The sequence below is a fragment of the Chiloscyllium plagiosum genome, chromosome 2 (genome assembly GCF_004010195.1).
Source record: "Chiloscyllium plagiosum isolate BGI_BamShark_2017 chromosome 2, ASM401019v2, whole genome shotgun sequence".
NCBI lineage: Eukaryota > Metazoa > Chordata > Chondrichthyes > Orectolobiformes > Hemiscylliidae > Chiloscyllium > Chiloscyllium plagiosum.
The window spans coordinates 75,844,854-75,869,036 of NC_057711.1; the positions used below are offsets into that span (position 1 = coordinate 75,844,854).

The 24,183-nt window shown below is 39.8% G+C and overlaps 1 protein-coding gene across 2 annotated transcripts in view; it reads right to left on the reverse strand.

Moving 5' to 3' along the window:
- LOC122561012 (nicotinamide riboside kinase 1-like) overlaps positions 1-24,183 on the reverse strand; it is a 49,429-nt gene that overhangs the window by 9,876 nt on the left and 15,370 nt on the right. For both annotated transcript variants that reach the window (XM_043712283.1, XM_043712292.1), the window contains exons 3-5: positions 21,591-21,694; positions 11,917-12,007; positions 6,160-6,208 (exon numbers count right to left, since the gene is read on the reverse strand). In XM_043712283.1, the coding sequence (XP_043568218.1) occupies positions 6,160-6,208; positions 11,917-12,007; positions 21,591-21,694 (244 nt within the window). The remainder of the gene's footprint in view (positions 1-6,159; positions 6,209-11,916; positions 12,008-21,590; positions 21,695-24,183) is intronic.

Below are 24,183 nucleotides of genomic sequence, written 5' to 3' on the forward strand. Positions count from 1 at the left end.
GTTTTCACACAGAGGGTGGTACATGTATGAAATGAGCTGCAAGAGGAAGTGTTGGAGGTCAGTACAATTGCAACATTTAAGAGGCATTGGATGGGTATATGAATAGGAAGGTTTTGGGTGAATATGGGCCAGGTGCTGGCAGGTGGGACTAGATTGGGTTGGGATATCTGGTCGGCATGAACAAGTTGGACTGAAGGGTCTGTTTCCGTGCTGTACATCTCTGTGACTCTAAGTACCAAGGTAAGCAGTAGCGGTGACAGGGAACATCCCTTTCGGCTGCCCCTCCCCACAACAAAATTTCTCAATTTAACCCCATTCATGATAACCGCTGCCTTGGGGTCTTTATATAACATTGGGACCCACCCGGCGAAAGCCCCTCCCAGACCAAAACGATCTAGAACAGCAAAGTGATACGACCATTCCATCCATTCAAAAGCCTTTACTGCAACCAGAGGGGCCACCAAACCCAGACTCTTTCTCTGCTGACATATTTGTACTATATTCAATACCCATATGATATTGTTGGAGGAGCTGCGGCCCTTGATAAAATCCGTTGGTCCTCTTTAACAATAACAAGCAATACCTTCTCCAACCTCAGAGCCAACACCTTTAATAGAATTTTAAAATCCACATTCAACAATGATAGGGGTCTGAATGATGTACAATCTTCAGGGTCTTTCCCTTTTCTTAAAATAAGGGAGTTATTAGCTTTCCTAAGAGAGCGTGGAAGGCAGTCCTGGCTATATAAATGACTATACATCTCCAGCAGTGGTTCAGTTAACATGTGTATAAACCCCTTATAAAGTTCACTTGGGAACCTGTCTGGACCAGGTGCCTTGCCAGCTTGGAGCTGCTTGCGCCTCCTGTACTGTCAGAGTTGCATTTAAAAGGGAGACCTTTTATATTGGGGAAGTCCAAGTTTTCAGAAAAGGATTCCATTCTCGCTTTTCAATCCTCACAGCCCTCTGACCGGCATAACTCTGCATAGAACTCCCGGAATCTGTCATTGATCTTCCTCAGTTCACAAGTGACATTGCCATTTCTCTCCCTGATAGACACAATGGACTATGGAGCACTTCTCTTCCTAGCCAGGTAGATACCTGGCTTGTCCCCATATTCAAACAGCCTTTGCTTTGCAAAGGAAAACCCCTCACTTCGCCACCGAGCGCTGAGTCTGGAGCAGCCCGGAGAGTCATAGCCCATTGCAATTTGACCACGGATGATCTGGTATAATATGCCGATTCAGCTGCCTTCAGCCGGGCCTCAAGCATCTACTGCTGCTCTCCTCTCTGCCGCCTCCTTGTTTTCGAGTATGAAATAATCATACCCCTTAAGAATGCTTTGGTGGTCTCCCAGAATACTGATGGATTACTGCCGATTAATGTCCCAAAAAGCCCTGAGCTCCCTTGTGATATACTGTGCAAAATTTTCATCCTTCAACAGAAACGGGTCCATGCATCAGTGCAGCGTGCCTACTCCACTACCTTTGGTCTTCAGATCTAAATATACTGCTGCATGGTCTGAAATAGTTATGCTCCCAATCCTGCAGGCAAACATCAAGTTCAAACAAACTGACGGAACAAAGAACATACCAATTCTTGTGTGGCACTTGTGCGGGTAAACGGTGAAGTCCCTTGGGTGGAGGCACCTCTACAAATCTACTAGCCCCAACTCCTCACACAAGTTCACTAACTGTCTAGACTGCCGAGGTATACCCAACAGTCCTCCTGGCATCCTGTCCCCAGAGTCCATGAGACAATTGAAGTCTCCTCCTATAATCGTATGGCGTACCCCAAGAGCCATTAATTGAGAGACTGCATCAACTAAAAATCTGACAGGATGTGCCAGGAGACAGTAAACGTTCAGGATGCCATATTCTTCTCCGTGTATCAGTGCCTTGCGAATGATGAACCGTCCATACTTATCCTTGATTTGATCTGTCACCTGAAATGGGAGGTTCTTTCATACTAGTCTGGCCACTCGTCTGCTTTTGAATGTAAAGAAGGAAAAGAATACTCTATCGTATCCCCCTTGCTCTAACTTCAGATGTTCCCCATCAGTCAGATGTGTCTCTTGCAAGAGTACGAAGTCAACACTTTCCTTCCTAAGATTTGACAGCACCTTTTTCTTTTTAATGGGGGAATAACTCCCCTTTATGTTCCAGGTGCACCACCTGAACAGATCGCTAGCCATGACTGCCCTCTGCAGGCCGTTGTCTCCCAAGAGGAAGAAACTATTCAATGTCCGATGAGCGGAGGAAAAACTTTATCAAATCTAAAGATTATTCCTACAAACACTACCAAAACTACTAAAACTAAAAAAATTAACCTCTTCTCTTAACTTGAACAAATAAACACAAAAAACGCAAATTTCCAGAGATCCCCCTCCGCCCCAACTCCTTCCAGAGATCCCCCTCCCAACCTCACAACCATCCTCGCACCTTGCAGTTAAGGCCATGCCCCAAACCTAAGCAATGGAAAAAAACTCATTATTTATACTTCTACAAGTTAACACTGGACGCCTATCCCACCCCCTCCACATCTCAACTCCACACATCTTTGCATTAAAGGAGTAACCACCCCTCACCCAGCAAAACCCACAACAGAAAAACTAATAACCACCAAACAGATATAACATAAAACATAACGGATTTTACACCAAAGCAATATTAAGCCTATAAGGCCCAAGACTCCAAAAGGGAAAAGAACAAAGACAGAGAAGATAAAAAAAATTTATATTATGCCATTACCCGCACTCATCTTTTCCTCATTCCTCCTCGGCCAAAGTGTATCATTTCAGCAAGTTCAAAAATTCTTGTACTTTTTCCGCCAAGTCAAAGTTGTCAACAGTCCCCCCATAATTGAAACATAGCACTGCTGGGTACCTCAGAGAATAGTGAATGTTTAAAACTCTTAATATTTTCTTTACATCATCAAAGGCTTTCCTTTTCTTAATTATGGCCACAGAAAAGTCATGAAAGAACATTATCTTTGAACTTTTATAAGCCAAAGCCTGTGGATCTTCACCCTATCATCTGGCTGTTTCTATTATTAATTGCTTTTCCACATAACGCTGAAGTTACACGAGGACCGGGCAGGGACGCTGGGCTGGCCCGGACTTGCACATTGCAATCCAGTGGGCCTGCTCCACATTCACCCCGCCTGACTCAATCTCCATCCCTTGCAACTCCAGAAGCCATCTCTCGAGAAAATCAGCAAGATTTTCACCTTCTTCATGCTTTGGTAAGCCCAAGATCCATAGATTTTTTTCCTCCAACCTCAGTTCTTGTTCCTGCAGAGCCCAAACCTGGCCTTCCAAAGTTCAGGCCCACCCCTTGGAGCTCCCTGTCGTGGCCTTAGAGGCTGCGGTCCTCTGTTCCACCGCTTCTACAAGCTGATCCAAAGCCTGCTCATACTTTTTCAACATGGCAGTAGTTGGTTCCAGCACTCTCTCGATACTTTCATGGAGTTTTGCAAACTCTGTTAGTAAATGCTGTTGCTCCAATGAACCTAAGGGTGCCGCCACAGGAGTTGAGGTAACGAATGCGGGTGTGCTCAACATAGTAGGGGAGTTACCTGCCTGTTGTACTCCCTTTCCCTTGGAAGTCTTCATTTCAGCTCCAGATCTGTCAAATCTTAAATTTTAAAGGACTCTAGGTTTCTCCCTACTTTACATTATAAACTTTCCTCAGGGATGGCTAATGAGGGTGAAGGGTAGGAGCCCACCTTGCCTGGGGTACGGCACAGAGCCCAACACAGCAGACTGTTTAGACTGCCACCGTCTTGAATCTCCACCACCCCTCATGATTTTAAAACTTCTACTAAACCTCCCCTCAGTGTCCTCCTCTCAAGGAAAACAGCCCCAACTTTATCAATTTGTCCTTATAACTAAAGTTTTTTTAATTTCATAAACCTCTTCTGCAATCTCTCCAGTGCATTCATTTCCTCCTTAAAAAGTGGTGCCCAGGACTGTACACTGTACTCCATCTGAGGAGAAGGAGAATCGACGTTTCGGGCATAAGCCCGCTTATGCCCAAAACGTCGATTCTCCTTCTCCTTTGATGCTGCCTGACTTGCTGCGCTTTTCCAGCAACACATATTTAAGCTCTGATCCCAGCATCTGCAGTCCTCACTTACTCCATCTGAGGACTAAAGGTTCAGTATAACATCCTTGCTTTAATATCCTATCCTCTTATTAACAAAGCCTAGAATAGATCACACTGTACTCTGTAATACAGAATAGCTTAATTCTGAATGATGAACTGTAGTTACCAATAGAGGCAAGTAGCGACAAAGAAATTAAATATTCAAATACCAAGAGAATTTCTTGAGTATGTGCCGCCATCTATTACAATATTTTTGATAACTATTTCATACAGGTTCTTATAATGTTGAATCATGCAGAACAACTAGGCCAAGTCCAATAGGGTCTCTGTTCCTTTGAATTGAAAACTATGACCACTATGTTGTGATAGTTGCATTGAAAACCTGTCACAGAGATGTTATTTTGGCTGAGTATTTATTATGGATATGGAGGCTAGGAACTAGATATTGATGTCATGAAAACAGCCCACATCACAGGAGAGGAGATGCAGGAGGTCTTGAAAAACATAAAGATGGATAAATGTCCAGGACCAGATCAAGTGTATACCAGGACATCGTGGGAAGCTAGGAAAGAAATTACAGGGTCCTAGCAGAGATATGTGTATTCTGTACAGCCACGGATGAGGTGCAGGAGGACTACAACATGGCTAATGTTGTGCCTTTACCTAAGAAAGGTTGTAGGAGAAGCCTGGGAATGACAGACTGGTGAATCTGACAGCAATGGCGGGTAAGTTGTTGGAGGGGATTCTGAGAGATAGAATTTACATGCATTGGGAGAGGTAAGGACTTATTAGGGATATTCAGCAAGGCTTTGTGCATGGGAAAACGTGCCTCACAAGTTTGATTGAGCTTTTTGAGAACATGACCAAAAGGATATATGAGGGCAGAATGGTAGATGTTGTCTGCGTGGACTTTAGTAAAGTCTTTGACAAGATTCTGCATGGTTGACTAGTTAGTAAAGTTAGATCACATGGAATTCAAGGAGAGTCTGTCAATTAGATACAAAATTGGCTTGATGTTTGGAGACAGAGAGTGGTGGTGGAGGGTTGTTTTTTGGATTGGAGGCCTGTGACCAGCCGTGTACCGCATGTATCAGTGCTGGACATACTGTTGTTTGTCATTTATATAAAATATCTGGATGAAAATTTAGGAGGCATGGTTAGTAAGTTTGCAGATAATACCAAAACTGGTAGTACAGTGGACAGTGTAGGTTATTTAAGCTTACAAAGGCATCTAGATCAATTATGGCAATTGGCTAACGACTGGCAGATGGAATTTAGTTTGGATAAATGAGAGCTATTGTATTTTGGCAAAACAAACAAAGGCAGGTCTAGTACAATTAATGGTAGGGCCCTAGGTAATGTTGCCAAACAGAGAGACCAAAGGGTTCAGGTACATGGTTCTTTGAAAGTTGCATCATAGGTAGACAGGGTGGTTAAGAAAGCATTTAGCACATTTGCCTTCATTGCTCAGACCATTTAGTATATGAGTCGGGATGTCAGGTTGCACAGGACATTAGTGAGGCCAATTTTGGAGTATCATTAAGAGTTCGGGTCGCCCTGCTATAGGAAGGATATTATTAAATTTTAGGGGGTTCAGCAAAGATTTACAAGGATGTTGCTGTGACTGGAGAGTTTGAGTTATAAGGAGAGGCTGAATAGGCTAAGATGTTTTTAATTGGAGCATAGAAATTTGAGGGGTGACCTTCTGAAGGTTTATAAAATCATGAGCAGAGATAAGCTGAAGAGCAAAGGTGTTTTCTCTAGTGTAGAGGAGTTCAAAACTAGATTTTTAAGGTGAGAAGCAAAAGATTTTAAAGGGACATAAGAGGAAACTGTTTCAAACAGAGGGCGATTTATATGTGGAATTAACAGACAGGGGAAGTGGTAGAATAAAGTACAGTGCCAACATTTAAAAGATACAGATACATGAATAGGAAAGCTTTAGAGAGATATGGGCCAAACGCAGGCAAATAGGACTAGTTTAGTTTGGGAAACTTGATCGGCATGGATGAGTTAGACTGAAGGGTCTGTTTCCTTAATGTATCAAATCTTACCATCATACTGCTGAAACCCATCTTGTCCGACCTCTACTTCACTGGCAGGCTGGAAAAAATAAATATAAAAGTTTAGTCCAAAATAAAATTCCTCATCCATAGTTTTAGGAATTAGTCTCAGCTTCTGGTCCATACAAGATTTGAAGCTTGGAGCTATTAAAAATTTAGGAACAGTGATATACTGATTCCATTCTTTCAGAAGTTCAACTCCCAAATATGAAGAGAGAATTACCAGTGGATTAATAGAAAAAGGATTTAAGAGATATTTATTACAATGAACAAAGAAGATGTGACACTTTCAAAACAAAGTTATGAAAGATGGCAGAGTTGTAAGAACAGTGTGTGCAATAAGCAGAAACCACAATGGCTCATGGAGACTTAGCTAAGTAACATGGTCTAAGAGATATCTTTCAGTGGGCAAAAATATGTAAACAAAAAGGCAGAACAAAATTAAATTAGGATCACAATTCAACTTAATAAAACACAAGAAAGCATTTACTTTGCTCATTTTAGCACTTCACAGAAAATAAAGAAGACTTGAAACATTACGCACCCAGAACTATAGACGGTACCACCAGCTTAAAAGTACATTTTAATAGATATTGTGATCCGACTAATCATGATCCTACAGATTAAATTAGCATTGCATCTGCAGATGTTCTGTGGTTGTGACCCAAATTGAGTTTGAAGTATAAGTTGGACAGTAACTAATTCGCATCTAAAACAATACTGGGTTCCAAATAAAGCCTTAACAACAAGTACACATCATTCTTATGAATTAATCTACTGAAACCCTATGTCATGCCAAATTTTCCTGAAAATGGTAAAAACCTGCTGTATCAGAATTCTTGTCATTTTCCAAAGACTTCTGCCAGTTTCACGCCAAACACAATAGTGGAACCCCATGACTTTTCAGGGACTTAGTTTCTACTTTTAATCACTTTTGTTATGGACCAGACCAAACCCTTCAAAATGTATTAAGAAGGAAGCCTAGACCCCAACTTTTTCTTTCTTTTAATAGTATGTGTAAGGTATTGTGTTCTGGATACAATTCAAATGCTTGAAGCAAAACACCCTTTATTTTTACACTTTAGTTAAAATACAAACAAAATTAAGATGATTGGAATAACTCAACTCTATTGGAAATCATTACAGAAGAATAGATTATTTAACTATAAAACAGCAACTGTTCCAAAATAGTAACATCCCATAAACACACCCTTATCAAAGGCAAACTCAATAAAATAGATTGCCTCACATGCAATTCTAGCAGCAGGAAAAGAACCCAAGCTTGCAGTTTCAACAGAGAGTGGAAGAACAGCTTCCACATCCAGCTTCAAGACCCCAGCAACTGCTGATAGAGAAAACTAAAATCCTGGTTCTGTGAGAGTTTGGCCCCACCTCTTCATACATCTTCTGTTGTTCCAACTTTTAAAAAATACCAAAGCTAGTTGGGCTCCGAGTAGACAGCTTGGCTCAAAGTTTACAAGATTTGCTTTCAAAAGAAACATGACAGAACAAATCCTTCTTAAAGGCACATCTCATTTCACTGATGAATTCATTTCAGCATATTTTAATATATTCTATCGGGGAAAGCGTGAAGGCTAAATTAAGATTTAATGTGAAACAGTCACCAAGGACAGACCTAATTTATCTACGGCTAAAGGAAATAAGTGGTCATTAGTGATGCTACAGTAAATGTTTTCATATATTGTCAATCCCTAGGTGCCTTTGAGAAAGTGGTTATGACATGCCTTCTTGAACTGTTGCAATCCATGTACATGTATTGTAGATGCTCTGACAGTGCCATTAGGAAGTTTCAACACTTTGACCCAATGATCATGAAGCAACAAATAGTTTTTTCTTTATCCATTCATGGAACTGAAAGAATAGCTACTGTGATGGGATTTGAAGGATGGGACCCCAATCATTACCCTGGGCATGTCGATTACTTGATCAGTAATAACGAGTTGAACCTTCCTATATTTTGGCTCTGTCAATTGTTGCAAGTTTCTTTAATGTTTTCTCTTTGCGACCTCTGGCAAATTTTCTCATACAATTCTGTGCAACTCAACTCATTAATTATGCACTGGTCTTCACAGGGCCATTCTCATGCAGTCTTGCGTGAGCAAAGGCAGAACAGATGGCAATTCCAGGACCTCCTGGTGTTCATGTTGTAGGCACCATATCTAAACCCCAGGTGCATCCTATTTCAAATACTGCAAGCCAGTGCTCTTGTACATTCCAAAGGACATGGCCCATGAGAGGATTTGGCACTCTGCTTCCCTGATAGGGACCTGGAGGCCCGTAGGGCTGGTGTGGTGAAGAGGAGTGCCATTTTCTTTCATTAGGATTGATGAAAGTGACCATAGAATGAACACTGCCAGCTTGGCGAAAAGTGCTGCCTCCACAGTTTGGAGGAACATGGTACAATGCTGCAAGAGGTTAATGAACTCCTGCACTTTGCCAGGGTAAGTGCCACCATGTTCTCCTTGTTACCTTACATTCACTCTAACTCTGTCACTGCATGATATGGAGATGCCGGTATTGGACTGGGGTGTACAAAGTTAAAAATCACACAACACCAGGTTATAGCCCAACAAGTTTAATTGGAAGCACTAGCTTTTGAAGCACAACCACCTGATGAAGGAGCAGCGCTCCGAAATCTAGTGCTTCCAATTAAACCTGTTGGATTATAACCTGGTGTTGTGTGATTTTTAACTCTGTCATTGCACACCTCTTCCACCAAGACTCATGGTTTACCACAAATGCATGCACCATCTTTCCTCAAAGCTCTTGCTCAACTCAACCTCCTAAATACAAAGCCTCCTATCCTCAGCACTTTCCATTCACTCTTTTGGGACACCACACTACCTTCTGGCATTTGCAACATGAACAACTCTTCCAACCACTTTCATTTCACTCAATCCCTGCAGGACAAAAAAAACAGGCCATAATAGGGCTGAAAGGGCCAAAGGTGGATAGTAAACCTTCATCTCATTTCGTAAGAGGAGTAATTCCTGAACTCGTGAAAGAGGACCATGACTGCTCATGTGGTGCTGTTGAGATCTCCATATCCTGGCAGCTGATTAAACTTCATTGCCTATGCTGTGCTACTCCCCTATTACCAACAATGTGAACACCTTTTGAATTGCTCAAGCTTTTATACCTATTGTGCAATACAATTCCCCCTCTTGTTTTGTGCAAGGCTGTCTTCTGTATACTTCAAAAGCTCAGATACTTCTACCTCTGTACGGACATTATCTAAATTAGACACTGGAGAATATTCTGGTTTGTCTGGCGTGTCTACACAGCTGACCGAGGAAGAAACTCTTCAGGTCTCTGACACTGTGAAGCCCCAGATAACAGGCACCCGATCAGCTCCCTGCTGAAGATGACCCCATGGTGTCAGCCATTAATATCTTTGCGCAAAAGGATAAACAAATACAGAAGCAATAGGTAGGTTTGTCAGAGACCCTCAGAATTAAAAGATCGAAGGATTCTACCAATGTTATCAATATCGTGCTAACTCTAGTATATCAAAGATTAGTGGTAATCCAGAGGTTTAGGAATGTTTTAAAACCAACAAGAGATGATTGGAAAAAACTGAGACGATAAACTTTGAGGGTAAACTTGCAAGTAATATCAAGACGTATAGCTAGTGCTTTTTAAAATATATATAAAGGAAGAGAGAAGGCCACTCAGGGATTGAGGCTAGAATCATCATAGAATCGCGACAGTGCAGATAGACGCCATTTGGTCCACCTAGGTCTGTACTGATCCTCTGTAAAACATCCCACCCCACCCCACTGCACCACCTCATGGATTTACCATAGCTTAACCCACCTAGCCTGTACAATCTTGAACACTACAGATAATTTAGCATGGCCAATCCACACTGTGATGATACTATGGCTTTAAAAGATTATTTTGTCCTTTTTTTCGAAGAGAAGTTTTAAGGCAGAGATACCAAGCAGTCTATTAGGTTGTGAGGCCTTGGAATCTTTGTTAAATGTTGGAACATTCGAAGTAGCCTGAATGGATGTGGTAAAGCTCTCACAGAACCAGGACTTTCAGTTTAGTTTTTTTGTTTTAGCTTTCAGCAGTTGTTACTGGGTTCTAGCAGGGTTGGAGTAAATCTCAGGATTTTCTCTTGCTACTTCTTCCCTCCAGGGCTGCTAGAGTTGCATACGAGATAATCTGTTTTCTGAATTTGCCTTTTGTCAAGAGTGTGTCTTTGGGATGTTACTCTATTGGAACAGTTAATTAGTCATAGTTACTGTATCTATTATTCTGTTAAGTTTTCCAATCGAGTTAAGTTATTGCAATTCCTTTTTACTTTTATTGTATTTTAACTGTAGTAGAAGAATAAAGTCTGTTTTGCTTTAAATCTGGTAGATTAACCAATCCAATTGCACCTGGAATGCAACCTCTCACATTTACCTCAAAATAAGAAAAGGTTAGGGTCTAGACAATCTTCTGAATATCTTGAAATTGTTTGGTCTGGTCCATAACAATATCTTTGGACTTTGAGAGGAAACTGGAGTATCGAAGAAAGTCACACAAACCACTGAGCTGCCATAGAGAAATAATAATGGGGAGTTGGTAAATGGCAGAGGAGATGAATAAATTCTCAGCATTAGTCTTCACAGTAAAAGATACGAATGCCATTCCAAGATTACTAAACATTCAAGGGGTAAAAGGATGAGACGAAATAATAATCACTGGAGAAAAATACTCTTGAAACAAATAAAGACCACTAAGTCCCCTAGATCTGATAGCATACAAACTAGGATATTAAATTAAATAAAGTAGCTATAGAATTAGTTGATGCACTGGTAAGAATTTTCAAAGACTCCTTAGTTTCTGGAATGTGGCAGATGTTTAGAAAACTGCCACTGTAACATCTTATACAAATGGGAAAGAGATCAATAAAAGGGAAGTATAGGGCAATTAGCTTAACATCTGTAAGTGAGAGAATGTTAAAGAGTCTATTGTAAAGGATGAAATAACCAAGTATTTAGAAATGTATAATATGATCAAACAATGTCAGCATGGTTTCATGAAGGGAAAATCATGCCTGACAAATTTATTAGAATTCTTCAAAGAGATAACAAGTAGAGGGAGCAGTCATTCAATCATTATGCCTCAATCATTCAATCCCTCTACTTGAGCTCCCTGTTTTCCCAAACACAGCAGTGCCACAGATAACACCCTCGCTCTTAATATTTACTGCCCAGTCTCCCAGGACTGATTCTGGCTTACACCTGAACAAACTTTGAAGAACAGCCCCAACTAAGGACAATTGAATCCCGCCTGGTTTCCCGCCACTTTTCAACTACGTACTGATAATCCCCACATTGGTTGGACCTGACCTGAAGGACTGACTGTGGCCCAAAACAACCTGCTCCTGACCCCACCCTGACTGAGGTTGGATGAAGTCCTTGAGTGATTGTGGCAGCAGCTCTTACTGACCATAGGTCCCCTTTATTTGATTAAGATTATGTCCCTTAGATTTTCATACATGGCCATTTGGTTGAAGGACGTGCAATGTGTTCGGCTGGTAACTTGATGGCACCTGCCAAAGAAGCGATATCGGCGGAGCATAGTCCGGATGTATAAATAAGTTTATTCAATATTAGATTAGTATGAATGGGTATTTTGTTTTTTTTCTCATCTCACGTAAATAATGTAACAGTGTTAATGTATTTCAAGTAATAATAGAAATTAAGCAACAATAGAAATTTTAAGACTTACCTTAAAAAATGTATCTTGACATAGCAACATGCTGTTTGGAACAGCTTTCTTAAGTTTCCTTGCAAGTGTAGTTTTTCCACCATTTGTGATTCTGAATTTAAAAAAGACCATAATAATTTTATTTTTTTTTGTTCTTTGATGGGATTTGTGTATCATCTGCATAGTCAGCATTTGTTGCCCATCCCTGACTACCCATGAATTGAATGGCTTACTGGGCCATTTCAAGGCAGTTAAGAAGCAACCATATTACTGTAGGACTGGAGCCACATATCGGCCAGACTTGGTAAGGATGACAGATTTTCGCCTTCAAGTACATTAATGAACCAGATGAGCTTTTACAACAATTCATGGTAGGCGAACCATTACCATTACTGAGATGAGTTTTCAATTCAAGAATTATTAATTGATTTAAAATTCCATCATTGTAGAATTTGAACTCACGATTCCAAAGAGTAGCCCGAGTTTCTGCATCACTCAACTAGACATCAATTGCAAATTGCAATTAGATCATACTTTGCAAACTTGCATCAATGCTCTGGAGCACCATCCAAATAACTAATTGTTGTAATAGAAAGGTACCTTCACAATTCACAGAAATAATCTACAGCGCTTTTGCTCCAGATGACCCCTCCATTGCAATGATACTCTCATTCCCACCCCCTATCCCCATCCCATACTCATCTTGGCCAGTTATTACCTGGAGCTTCATTGGGATTCTCATGAGACACCCACAGCTTGTTAAAATTAGGCTGTAGCTTCTCGCAATTTAGTAGTTACATCATCACTATTACTGAAACCAAATTTTTATTCTAGATTTATTAACTTAATTTAAAATTTCCATTTCCTGTAGTGGGATTTAAACTCATATCTCATTAGTCTACGATTTTGGCTTTCTAATCACGTCACATATGTTAAGGTTCTCCATATGTTTTTTATGCTGCTAGTACTTCACATTTTATTCCTCCCCATTGATTCAAAACTGTTCAGAACATATACGCGTGATTTGGATGTGGGGACTAGTTGTAATATTAGTTGTAATATTTCCAAACTTGCTGTTGACACCAAACTCGAGTTAAAAGGCAGTTACATAGAGGCTTCAGAAGTACTTACATAGGCTAAATGAGAACATGGCAGCTACATTTCATGTGTAAACCAATATTGAATCCAGAAGTTTTTCACATATCCTAAAGCAATATGGTCGTTTGCAGATTATAGTACTAAACAACAAACAGATGCCACTGGTTCATCCTCAATAAATCAGAGAATTAATGCACAAGCACATGAGTAATGACTATAAAACCTGCTCAATTTTTATAAAGCTCTAACTGGCTCACTAGTGTTCTTCAGGGAATGGAACTTTTCAACACTTCAGACTTGTCCACATATGACTCCAATTACAAGCAGTTAATATAAGAACGTTAGATATAGGAGCAGTTATAGATCATTTTAACTTTTGTGCCAGCTCTACCATTCACCATGATCATGACTGATCTTCTAAGTCAATTCAACCTTCCCACACTGTCCACATATCCTTCGATCCCCTTAGAATCGAAAGATATATTGATCTCTGATATGAATATGTTCAACAATTGAGGATCCACAAATCAAATATCCTTGACATTTTGAGTGAAGAAATTTTCCTTCATTTCGGTCTTAAATGGCCAACCCTTTATTGGAAGTCAAGATTAGAGCAGTGCTGGAAAAGCACAGTAGGTCAGGCAGTGTCCGAGGAGCAGGAAAATCGATGTTTCAGGCAAATTTCCCTCTATCTCAACTATGGAAATCCAAAGCTGGTCTATTCAATCTCTTCTTGTTTCTCTAATTGCTTCCTGTTCCGACATTTTAACTTTCCATGATTTTTGTAGAAAAATATCCAGATCCCTCTCAGTGCCATTATTTAAATAAGTTTTTTTTTATTATTGATTGATTATTAGCAGCCTCAAAGATATTCTGGCCTGCACTGGAAAATTACAAAACACAAAAAGACCTAAGACAACCGATGAGGACAAAACAGAATAACAACTGCAGCGTTGTCTGTGATTTACCTGCATATTAACTGCCAATTTGGGACTGGAGAGTCAGAAAAATTCTTGATAGTGAAACTATTTCCAATAAATGTGAAGTTATTGACTTTGGTGGCAAAAACAAGAAGGCTGATTATTATCTAAATGACCATATGTATTGGGCAAGGGAAAGGTGCAATGAGATCTGTGTGTCTTTGTATTCCAGTTACTGAAAGTAACATGCAGGTGCAGCATGCAATGAAGGGAGTAAATGTTATGTTGGCCTTCATAGTGACAGGATTTGAGTACTGTAGCAGGATCTCTTGCTGCAATTGTACAGGGCCGTGGTGAGACCGCACCTGGAATATTTTCTGAAGGATATTGTGGCTTTGGATGAAGTGTGACAAAGATTTACCAGTCTGATTCCTGGGATGAGAGAACTGAACTATGAAGAAGGACTGGAAGAATGAGGGGGAAATCTCATAGAAACTTATAAAATTCTAGACAGGATTCGACAAGGGTACAGCAGGAAGGACGTTGGTGATAACTGGAGAGTCCAGAGCCAGGGATCACAGTCTAAGGGCAGGCCATTTAGGACTGAGGTGAGGAGAAATTTTGTGACTGAGAGAGTGGTGAGCATTCTCTGCCACAGGAAGCAGTTGAGGCCAAAACATTGAATGTTTTCAAGAGGTAGGTTTAGTTCTGAGCGCTAAAAGGATCATAGAGTTTAGGGCAAAAGGTGGTACAGGATACTGAGTAGAATGATGAGCCGTGATCATGTTGAATGGGTGAGCAAGCTCAAAGGGCTGAAGACCTTAAGACCATAAGACATAAGGAGCAGAATTTAGGCCATTCAGCCCATTGAGTCTGCTCTGCCATTCAATCATGGCTGATAAGTTTCTCAACCCCATTCTCCCACTTTCTACCTGTAACCCTTGATTCCCTTGACAATCAAGAACCTATGTATCTCCAACTTAAATATACTCAATGACCTGGTCTCCACGGCATTCTGTGGCAGTGAATCCTACAGATTCGCCAATCTCTGGCTGAAGACATTTCTCCTTATCTCCATTCTAAAAGGTGTTCCCTTTACTCTGAGGCTGTGCCCTCAGGTCCTCATCTCTCCGACCAACAGAAACATCTTCCCAACATCCACTCTGTCCAGACCATTCAGTATTCTGGAAGTTTCAATTAGATCCCCCCTCATGCCTCTAAAATCCATTAAGTATAGATCCAGAGTCCTCAAACATTCCTCATACGTTAAGCTTTTCATTCGTGGGACCATTCTCATAAACCTCCTCTGAATATGCTCCAAGACCAGTATATCCTTTCTGAGCTATCTCCTTTCCAACTCCAAGATGTGGTCCATCTGGTCCAGGTGATTTATCCACCTTCAGGCCATTCAGTTTCTCTAGTATTTCTCCTTGGTCATGGCCACCATATTCAACTCTGCCCATTCACACTCTTGAATTTTTGTGATATTACATGTCTTCCACTGTGGAGACTGATGTGAAGTAATTTTTCAGTTCCTCAGTCATTTCCTTGTTCCCCACTACTAACTCTGCAGCGTCTCTTTCCAGCCGTCCAATGTCCACTTCTATCTCTCTTTTGCCCTTTATATGTCAAAAGGGACTCTGACAGTTTTCCTTTATATTAGTGGCTAGCTTACCTTCATATGTAATCTTCTCCCTTCTTATTTGTTTTTTTGTTGCCCTCTGTTGGTTTTGTAAGCTTTCCAATCCTCTGGTTTTCCACTGCCCTTTGCCACATTATACGCTTTCTCTTTTGCTTTTATGCTATCTCTGACTTCCTTAGTCAGCCATGGTTGCCTTATCCTCCCAATACCATGCTTCTTTTTTTCCTGGGGATGAATTTTCGCTGTATCTCATGACTCACTCCCAGAAACTCCTGCCATTGCTGTTCTACTGTCTTTCCTGCTAGGTTCCTCTCCTAGTTAATTCTGCCCAGCTCCTCCCTTATGCCTCTGTAATTGTCTTTATCCAGCTGTAATATCGTTACTTCTGATTCTATCATCTCCTTTCAAATTGAAGAGTAAATTCAATCATGTTATGATCACTGCCTCCTTCGGGTTCCTTCATCTTAAGCTCCCTTATCAAGAATGCCTCATTGTACAATACTACATCTAGCATTGCCTGTTCCCTTAGTGGACTCTATCACAAGCTGCTCCAAAAGGCCATTTCCTGTTCCCATCTTCCTTTGCTTCTATAATGAAAGTTTGTGAAATCATCATGCAGCCCAATGCAATGAGATAGCCCTCAGGTTTATGCCAACAGGTAGTGTGATAGAAAGCACTGATCTTTTTTACACTGTTTATAGCCATAGTACTTAAATACCTTGACAGGGTTATGACTAGGCATGAAGAAATGGAACAGTATTTCTGTTCATCCCTCTTTGTTTAATAGTAAGAGTATTTTTAATATTTGAAATTTAGATGTACCAATCCATTGTATGCACCTCACAGATAGAAATAGAAAATACAAGAGAAACTCAGCAGGTCTGGAAGCTCCTGTGAAAAGATAAACAAAGTTAGACTTTTGAGTCCAACTCGACATTTTTTTGGGGAACTGAATTTCAGGAACATTTTCATGATCACAGCTTTATAGTTCGATTGAGCTTGAACTTCCCTGCAAAACCTGGCAATTCTAATCAGCTTAATAGTGCCAAAGAGTTTATCACCTTTTACACATATTCATGTCTACTTTTAACAATCAGAAAGCATCCTTGAACTCACCTAAAGAGCAGATTACTACTCGCAGAAGTGCCCCTCAATCTATCCAAAATAGCCCACTACTTATCCAAAGAACTCCAGCAGATTTCAATCTTCTAACAGGTTTAGAGGTCAGTGGACATCGTAGGTTTTGGACATCACAATTACAAAAATTGTTTCTGCTTGGGGGCAGCAACACCAAGGCAAATGCCTCTCTAAACTAGTACAATCTGTCCCTATTTTCTCTTCTCCAAAACTCATGGATGCCTAATTCAACGGCAAGATTTATGGGAAGTGGGCTCTGTTGCCATTTCAACTAAGCCAGAAACCTTTTCCATTTTTACAAAACTTCAAGCCAAAATCTAAAAGGAGCAAGCAGTCTCCCTCCAGCACTGTCAAACTTGGTATGAAATTGAAGTGAGTTTACCTTGGAAACACTAATGACATGTAAATTCAATACCTGGTGAGATAAAGCAAAGAAACACCAGCATCAGTAGCAATAAATTTTAGAAGCTAGCGGACAACCAGTTACTAATAAGGAAGGAAGGAAAGCTGAGCTCTAAGACAGAATGCAATAATAAAATATTAGAAAGCATGCTCAAAGAACCAAAAGAAAATGCCAGTCAGTGGTGATATAAAAAAAATTCAAAAATAATAAAATAAACTTAGCTTTTACAATTTATATCAATGACTTACATGTGAAAACTAACTTGCACATGACACAATAATTGATAGAAAGGTATGTTGTGAAGAGGACTTAAGGTTGAGAGTTAGCAAAATTTTGGCACATGGGAGTACAATATGGGAAAATGTGAAATTGTTCACTTTGGTAGAAAGAATAAAAATGTGGAGTATTAAACAGAAAACAATATCAGAAAATGAAGCTGTGGAGGGATCTGGGTATTCTCGTGCATGATTTGCCAACCCAAACAAAGCAGTCTTCCAATCATGGAACTGTTCTCTCTTCTATAGCCACATTACCTCGAGCTAATGTAGTACAACCAAGTGTATCTCTTCAGATTACCTCATACCTCTTCAGTAATCTTACAAGATCTTCCTGCTGTCCTTTTTCTAAATATGAAAATGCAGTTTTTAACCGTCACTGTGTTTCTGTGTTAGCTCGTCAAACTATACGAAGTTCGCTTCGAGAACAGTGCACCTCTCCTTCTATCTCATTCCCATTAGCTACATCATCTTCCACTACTCTTATTATCTGATAAATTTGTTCGTTTTTATGCTCTTTCCTATAATAAATATGTTTATGTGACAAAACTGATTCTTCTTCCGACAATCAGAAGTATTAATCAGCTAAGTTACTTGAATAACCCTTCTAGTCACTTTATACAGGCCAGTGAATTTGATTTTCAATGGTTCATCTTGTAATGGTAACAATTCCAATACTTCATCTCCCACTTGAAATACTTGGTTTGCTGAATCGTTCTCTGCCCATTCTTTCATTTTCGCCTGTGAAAATTTAAATGTTTTGTACCACTCTACATGCTCCTCTGAGTCTTTTTAGAAACATGGACGTGTAATCCAACATTGAAGTTCACCTTTCTCATTTAAGAACTTGTCCCTAATTACTTTTAGCAGCAATCTAATCTCATGACCATAAACCAATTCAAATGAACTAAATCCAGTAGATTCATTTTGCGAATTTCTGATCGCAAATGCCAACATATCTAATCCTTTGTCCCAATCCTGTGGGTATTTGCGACAATATGCTTTAATCATGGTTCGAGTGTCTTACGGCACCAATCCAAAGCTCCCTGTATTTGCAGATGATAAGCAGATCACTTCGATTGCTTTATTCCTAAACTGTTAATGACTTCCTGGAAAAGTCTGTATCTCAACAGACCATGTTAATTCAGAACAAGTAAAACTATGTTAACTTTTCCATGACTACAATAGTTGGAACCATCCTTACAGAAATAGCCTCTGGGTATCAATTTGTCATACTCTTAATTATGAGGACACTTTGATCTCCTGCTTTTGGTTGTGATCCAACACAACACAGTAACACTCAAGTAAATGGTTCTTCAAAAACTGGTACAGGTATCAAAAGTGCAGAACAGGTGATGTGCTCAGGTTTTCCTAACACTTGACATGTTTGAAATGTTCTTCAGGACGACACATCTTCATTTAGTCTGCCCATGTAAAATACCTGTTTGTCAATGGCTGGGTTTTCTGCATATCTATGTGACCTGCCAAAGTAATTATATGTGCTACCTGCAATATGTCCTTCAGCAATCCGGGTGGGACCACGACAACTATCCATTCTTTGTGTGCAGCTCTGTGAGGATGTCTCCATTTCCTCAACAAAACTCTGTTTTTCATAAAGTAACATTCTGGAATCCCTTCAACCTTAGCTTCAGTGTAAGTGTCTTTGCGAACTTACTTAACTCTGCATCTGCTTCCCAAGCTTCAGTTAATGAACACATGCCAAACACATCTTTTGAACTATCCTCATTTTTAAATAGAATTTTGGCTACCCTACAACTTGCTTGTGGTAATACTATGAGCTCTGATGATGGAGTTTGTTTAATCATTGCTCTGGTAACCACACACAATGGAACAATACCCAAAACTTGTTCCTGCAACTGTTCAATTTCTTTAGCCTCAACTGGACTTTCTGCAACTATAGACAAAGCTATGACTTCGATTCCATCCAAAGCATTTTTCGGTAATAAATCAACTCCATCAACACAAATTTTTTAACTACCCCAATACCACTCGTTCAGACACCAAGCCGCACTCCAGTTGAACCTTGTACAATGAAACAAGAATATACTTTTCGCCAATCTCATTTCCCAACACTTTGATTTCAATGAACGTTCTGGAGGAAAACTCAATCCTTCTTCAGCAAGAGAATTCTAAGTCGCCCCTGTATTACTGAAATTAATTATGGGCTTGGATTCTTCCTTTGAAGAAAAAGGGGCGATCTTCTATTTAGATGAAAACCTTTCATATCCTTCATCTACCCGTGTTTTTAAATTCCTCTAAAGTTTCATACATACCTTCACCTTGTTATGATTTTATCCATTGGTAATTGGACTTTTGAATTCTTCAGCTTCCTTAAATTGAGGAACCGTTGCCTATATATCTCAGGGACTAACTCATAGGCAGCCCATATAGTTTTTTTTCATTGTATTATAATCCCGAGAAACGTCATCTCACAGCAAAACATAAGCTAACTATTGTGGACAGCATCAAGTGATGATAGCTGCTGGCAATGCAGCTGCAAAGACACAGGATAGCCAAGAGACTTGGGTCACAGGAGAGTGAGAACAGGATGGAAGTCATGAGGAACAGTCAGAGAGTCATACAAATATACAACACAGAAACAGACCTTTCAGTCCAACTCATCCATGCCGATCAGATATCCTAAGTCAATCTAGTTCCATTTGCCAACATTTGGCACACATCCCTCTAAACCCTTCCTATTTATATACCTAAACAGATGCCTTTTAAATGCTGTAATTGTACTCGCTTCCACCACTTCCTCTGGCAGCTGATTCCATACGCATACCATTCTCTGCGTGAAAAACATGTTTTGAGAGTCCCTTTTAAATCTTTCCCCTCTGACCCTAAACCGATGCGCTCTAGTTTTGGACTCTCCCAACGTGAGGAAAAGACCTTGTCTTTTTATCCTTTCCATGCCCCTCATGATTTTAAAGACTTCTATAAGGTCATCTATCAGCCTCCGATGCTTCAGAGAAAATAGCTCCAGCCTCTCCCCACAGCTCAAACCCTCCAACCCTGGCAATATCCTTGTAAGTCTTTTCTGAACCTTTGCAAGTCTAACAACATCTTTTCTACAGGAGGGAGACCAAAATTGAATGCAATATTCCAAAAGTGGCTTTACCAACGTCCTGTACAGCCGCAACACAATATGCCAACTCCTGTACTTCATTCACTGACCAATAAAGGCAAGCATACCAAACGCCTTCTTCACTGGTCACTGACTAGGGAGTGGAAAGCAGATAGCTGTAAGAAAGGGTTGAAAGGTTTTCAGTTGGTCAATAGCCCCAATGTCATGTCTCTCAATCAGACATGAACAAGTAAAACCTCCCCCTTCTCAACCTGCCAAACCACAAGCCCTAGGATTACTCTTTGGGCTTCTCATGTGGTGCCTGTCCCACCCACTGCTGGTTGAATAACAGCTATGGCTGGATTAGATCCTTAACTGGACATTTAAGAAACTTTAATCAGCAGAAGCAGAGGAAGAGGAGTCCACAAAGTGTATCCTCTGTCCTGCCTCCAAATATGTCTGTTAAGACGGCATTAGATTCCACCTGCTTTTCCACTATCTGGTAAGCCTAGACTAAGGCCATAAACATAAGATTCATTCTAACCAATCCAGTAAAGTGTTTAGAAAAAGACTTCGCTATCTAGAGCTAAAATGTGGTTAAAATATGGAACCTGCTTCCACATGTAGTTGAGACCCTGAGTATGGATATTTTTAAAGTAGAAAGTATTAGGGAGACAAGAATACAACAATACGTTGATGGGGTTAAATAAATAAAGATGAGAGGAGTACTATAAGCACTAGTATAAATCTCTTTGGCCTGTTTCTGTGTTGGTTAGCTCAGTTGGCTGGATAGTTGGTTTGCAATGCAGAAGGATGCCAACAGCATAGATTCAATTCCCGTACCAGCTGAGGTTAGCATGAGGGTCCCACTTCTCAACTGGGCCACTCACCTGAGACATGGAGATCTTTAGGTTAAACTCACTATCACGCGTTTCTCTCAAACAAGACAGCAGACCTATGGTCTGCAACTTTGCCTCACTGTGTAATATGTTGTAAGTAATAATTCTATTTTTTTAAAGTTGCTGTGAAAATAGTTTCATCTTACAAATACGGGGAAAGTAAACTCAAACATATTCTTTCATCATGTAAGCAACAAACTTAGTAATAGTAATTTAAATCCACTTATACTTACCCTCCAATTCCAACAATAAATGTTCTCATTTTGATTTTCAAATGACCTTGAATTAATCTTGCTACTGAATTCAGAAAGCAGTGGTACACAAATCTTGCTGTTACCTAAAAAGAAACGGATATTTATGCTTATGCATTTGTGCAAGCTCAATGAAATTGAGATGAGTCTCCAACTCCTGTTCCTTTTTCATTTCTTACTTCCTTTCTCTTAGAGCTCTCAATCAGTGGTACCCAAATGTTTAATTTTGCTATCATTCATATTACATGGTATTTTATCAATTGCATTTTGAATAGGCATTGACATAACATTCCTCGTCAACTCAGTTTACTGTTTCATGGAAGAATTTAATCAAGTCAACCAAATGTTTTTCATTTTAAAAATCCAAGCAGATGTGCATTTATTACCACATACTTTTCCAATGCGAATTAATCTTGTCTTGGATTTTTGTTTCTAAAAGCATTACATCTTAGTTGACAGAGTTAATCTCTCTCCTCAGTTTCCATCAGGATGTAGGATCTGCAACCTTCCAGTACTTACACCACTCTCATTTCCAAGAACTTAAATGATAGTACTAGCGTCACTGTAATTTACAACCTTAGGTCCCTCAGTAACTTAGGATGCAACTCATCTCAACTTTCTACTTGTCAACCTTTTAATTATCTTTATTGTTATACTATCCAATCTCACTGCAACCTCCTACCTTACTATTAAATTGAGAACATTCTCTTCTTGGAAAGAAAAGGTGCAAACACTCACTAAATGGGCTGGATTTTATGGGGCAGTGTGATTTCACTACCAATTCCCTCGCTAAACGATGAGGGAGTCTGTCAATACTGCTACACAGCAACTTAACAGCAGGAACAGTATTAATTGTTTTTTTGAGAGACTCCTGCCCCAATTTTGGGAGCAGTTCCTGACAAACGATCAGATCACCTGCAACTCAATAGTATTGGCAGCACCAGTCAGGGTAATGGTTACAGGTGGGAACACAGGTAGTCTCAAGTGCTATGAAGCAAGATTAACTCAGCACTGGAAGTCTTAGTGAAGAGCGCATGGGAAGTTGCTGTTGGGAGGGTGGGGTGGTGCACATTCAAGAGGCTGCAGGAACGTTAAATGGGAAGAATGAGATTATGGGCAGTTGGTGTTGCCTCCAGTTGGGTTGGTGACGATTTGCTGCTATTGATTAGCCACTGCCAGTTCTCCACCAGCGTTTCTCCACTGGGGTCATTTAACCTCTGGAGACTATTCGCCACCGGAAATATATATATGTACTGATTGCTTTCCCTCCCAACTGTTCTTTCATACTTCTCATTCCCCTTTATTTACACAACTACATATTGATCAAAAAAAGAGGTAAAATAAATATCATTTTATTGGTTTATATATAAAAATGAGTTACAAACGTTAACCAGAAAAAGGAAATATATTTTAAAAATCTTTGTAATAGCAGTAAAATCTCACATTAATATTAAACAATGAAATTTTAGTTCATTTGATAGTTATGCGTTATCCCTCTAAGATATTCCAAACAATCTCTTTCACCGTATTCAAGAACAATTTTTTGTATTCTATCGTCTGCATCTCCTATCATTCCTTTTTCGTCGACTTATTTTCTTCATGCTGCTTGTCGTCGGTAAAGATGCTAGGACTGACTGAGGGACATCAGCTACACATTCGTTTATAAGAACACTACAAGAATGTTCACATCGTCAAAACGTAATACTTGAATCACTCTTGGACAGTTTATCAAAAACATATATAAAACCATCATGATAAAACTTCTTATTTCCACGTTTACTAATAATTTCTGTTTCCATTTTGAAGACTTGAGGGTAAATGGAAAAAAAAACAAGCTCAAAAAAACTCTCCTGTAACGAAAATAAAACCATCATGATAAAACTTCTTATTTCCACGTTTACTAATAATTTCTGTTTCCATTTTGAAGACTTGAGGGTAAATGGAAAAAAAAAACAAGCTCAAAAAAACTCTCCTGTAACGAAAATAAGTTGTTACTGAAACAATGCAAACACTACCTTAACCAATATAACGACAATTTTATATAGTTTAGATATGCTTATTCTCTAACATTTTAAACTTATTTGCGGTGGCTAAGCGTCCTCGATGGTCAAAGGGCAGTGGCTAAGCATCCTCGATGGTCAAAGGGCAGTGGCTAATTGTTGGCGGCGAATCTGCTGTGGCGAATGGTCCCATCCCGCTCCAGTTAGCCCAGGGGACCTGTAAAAGTGGTCCTCACTTCCCTTGTTAAAGCTAATGGACCTCCCTTCTTTATTACAGTTAATGCACTTGCTAGGGCAATTTGAGGCCCTTACGTAAACAATAATTTGCCTCCTATAAAACTAATGTCAGGTCTTGAGGGCCAGAGGGGGTGTGGATATGCAGCAGGAAAGTTAGTCACAGAAATGAATTTGCTTCCCTATTTTCAAATGTAAAGAGGGATGTAAAACACACCCCAGTTTCTCACTTGTGCAATCTGCTCACACAACTATGTCTCTTCTTTTGTTACCATTGGATATCCATATCTCAAAATGCACCATCCCATCAAATGGTCTCTTTATTGTGTGACTTTTGATTT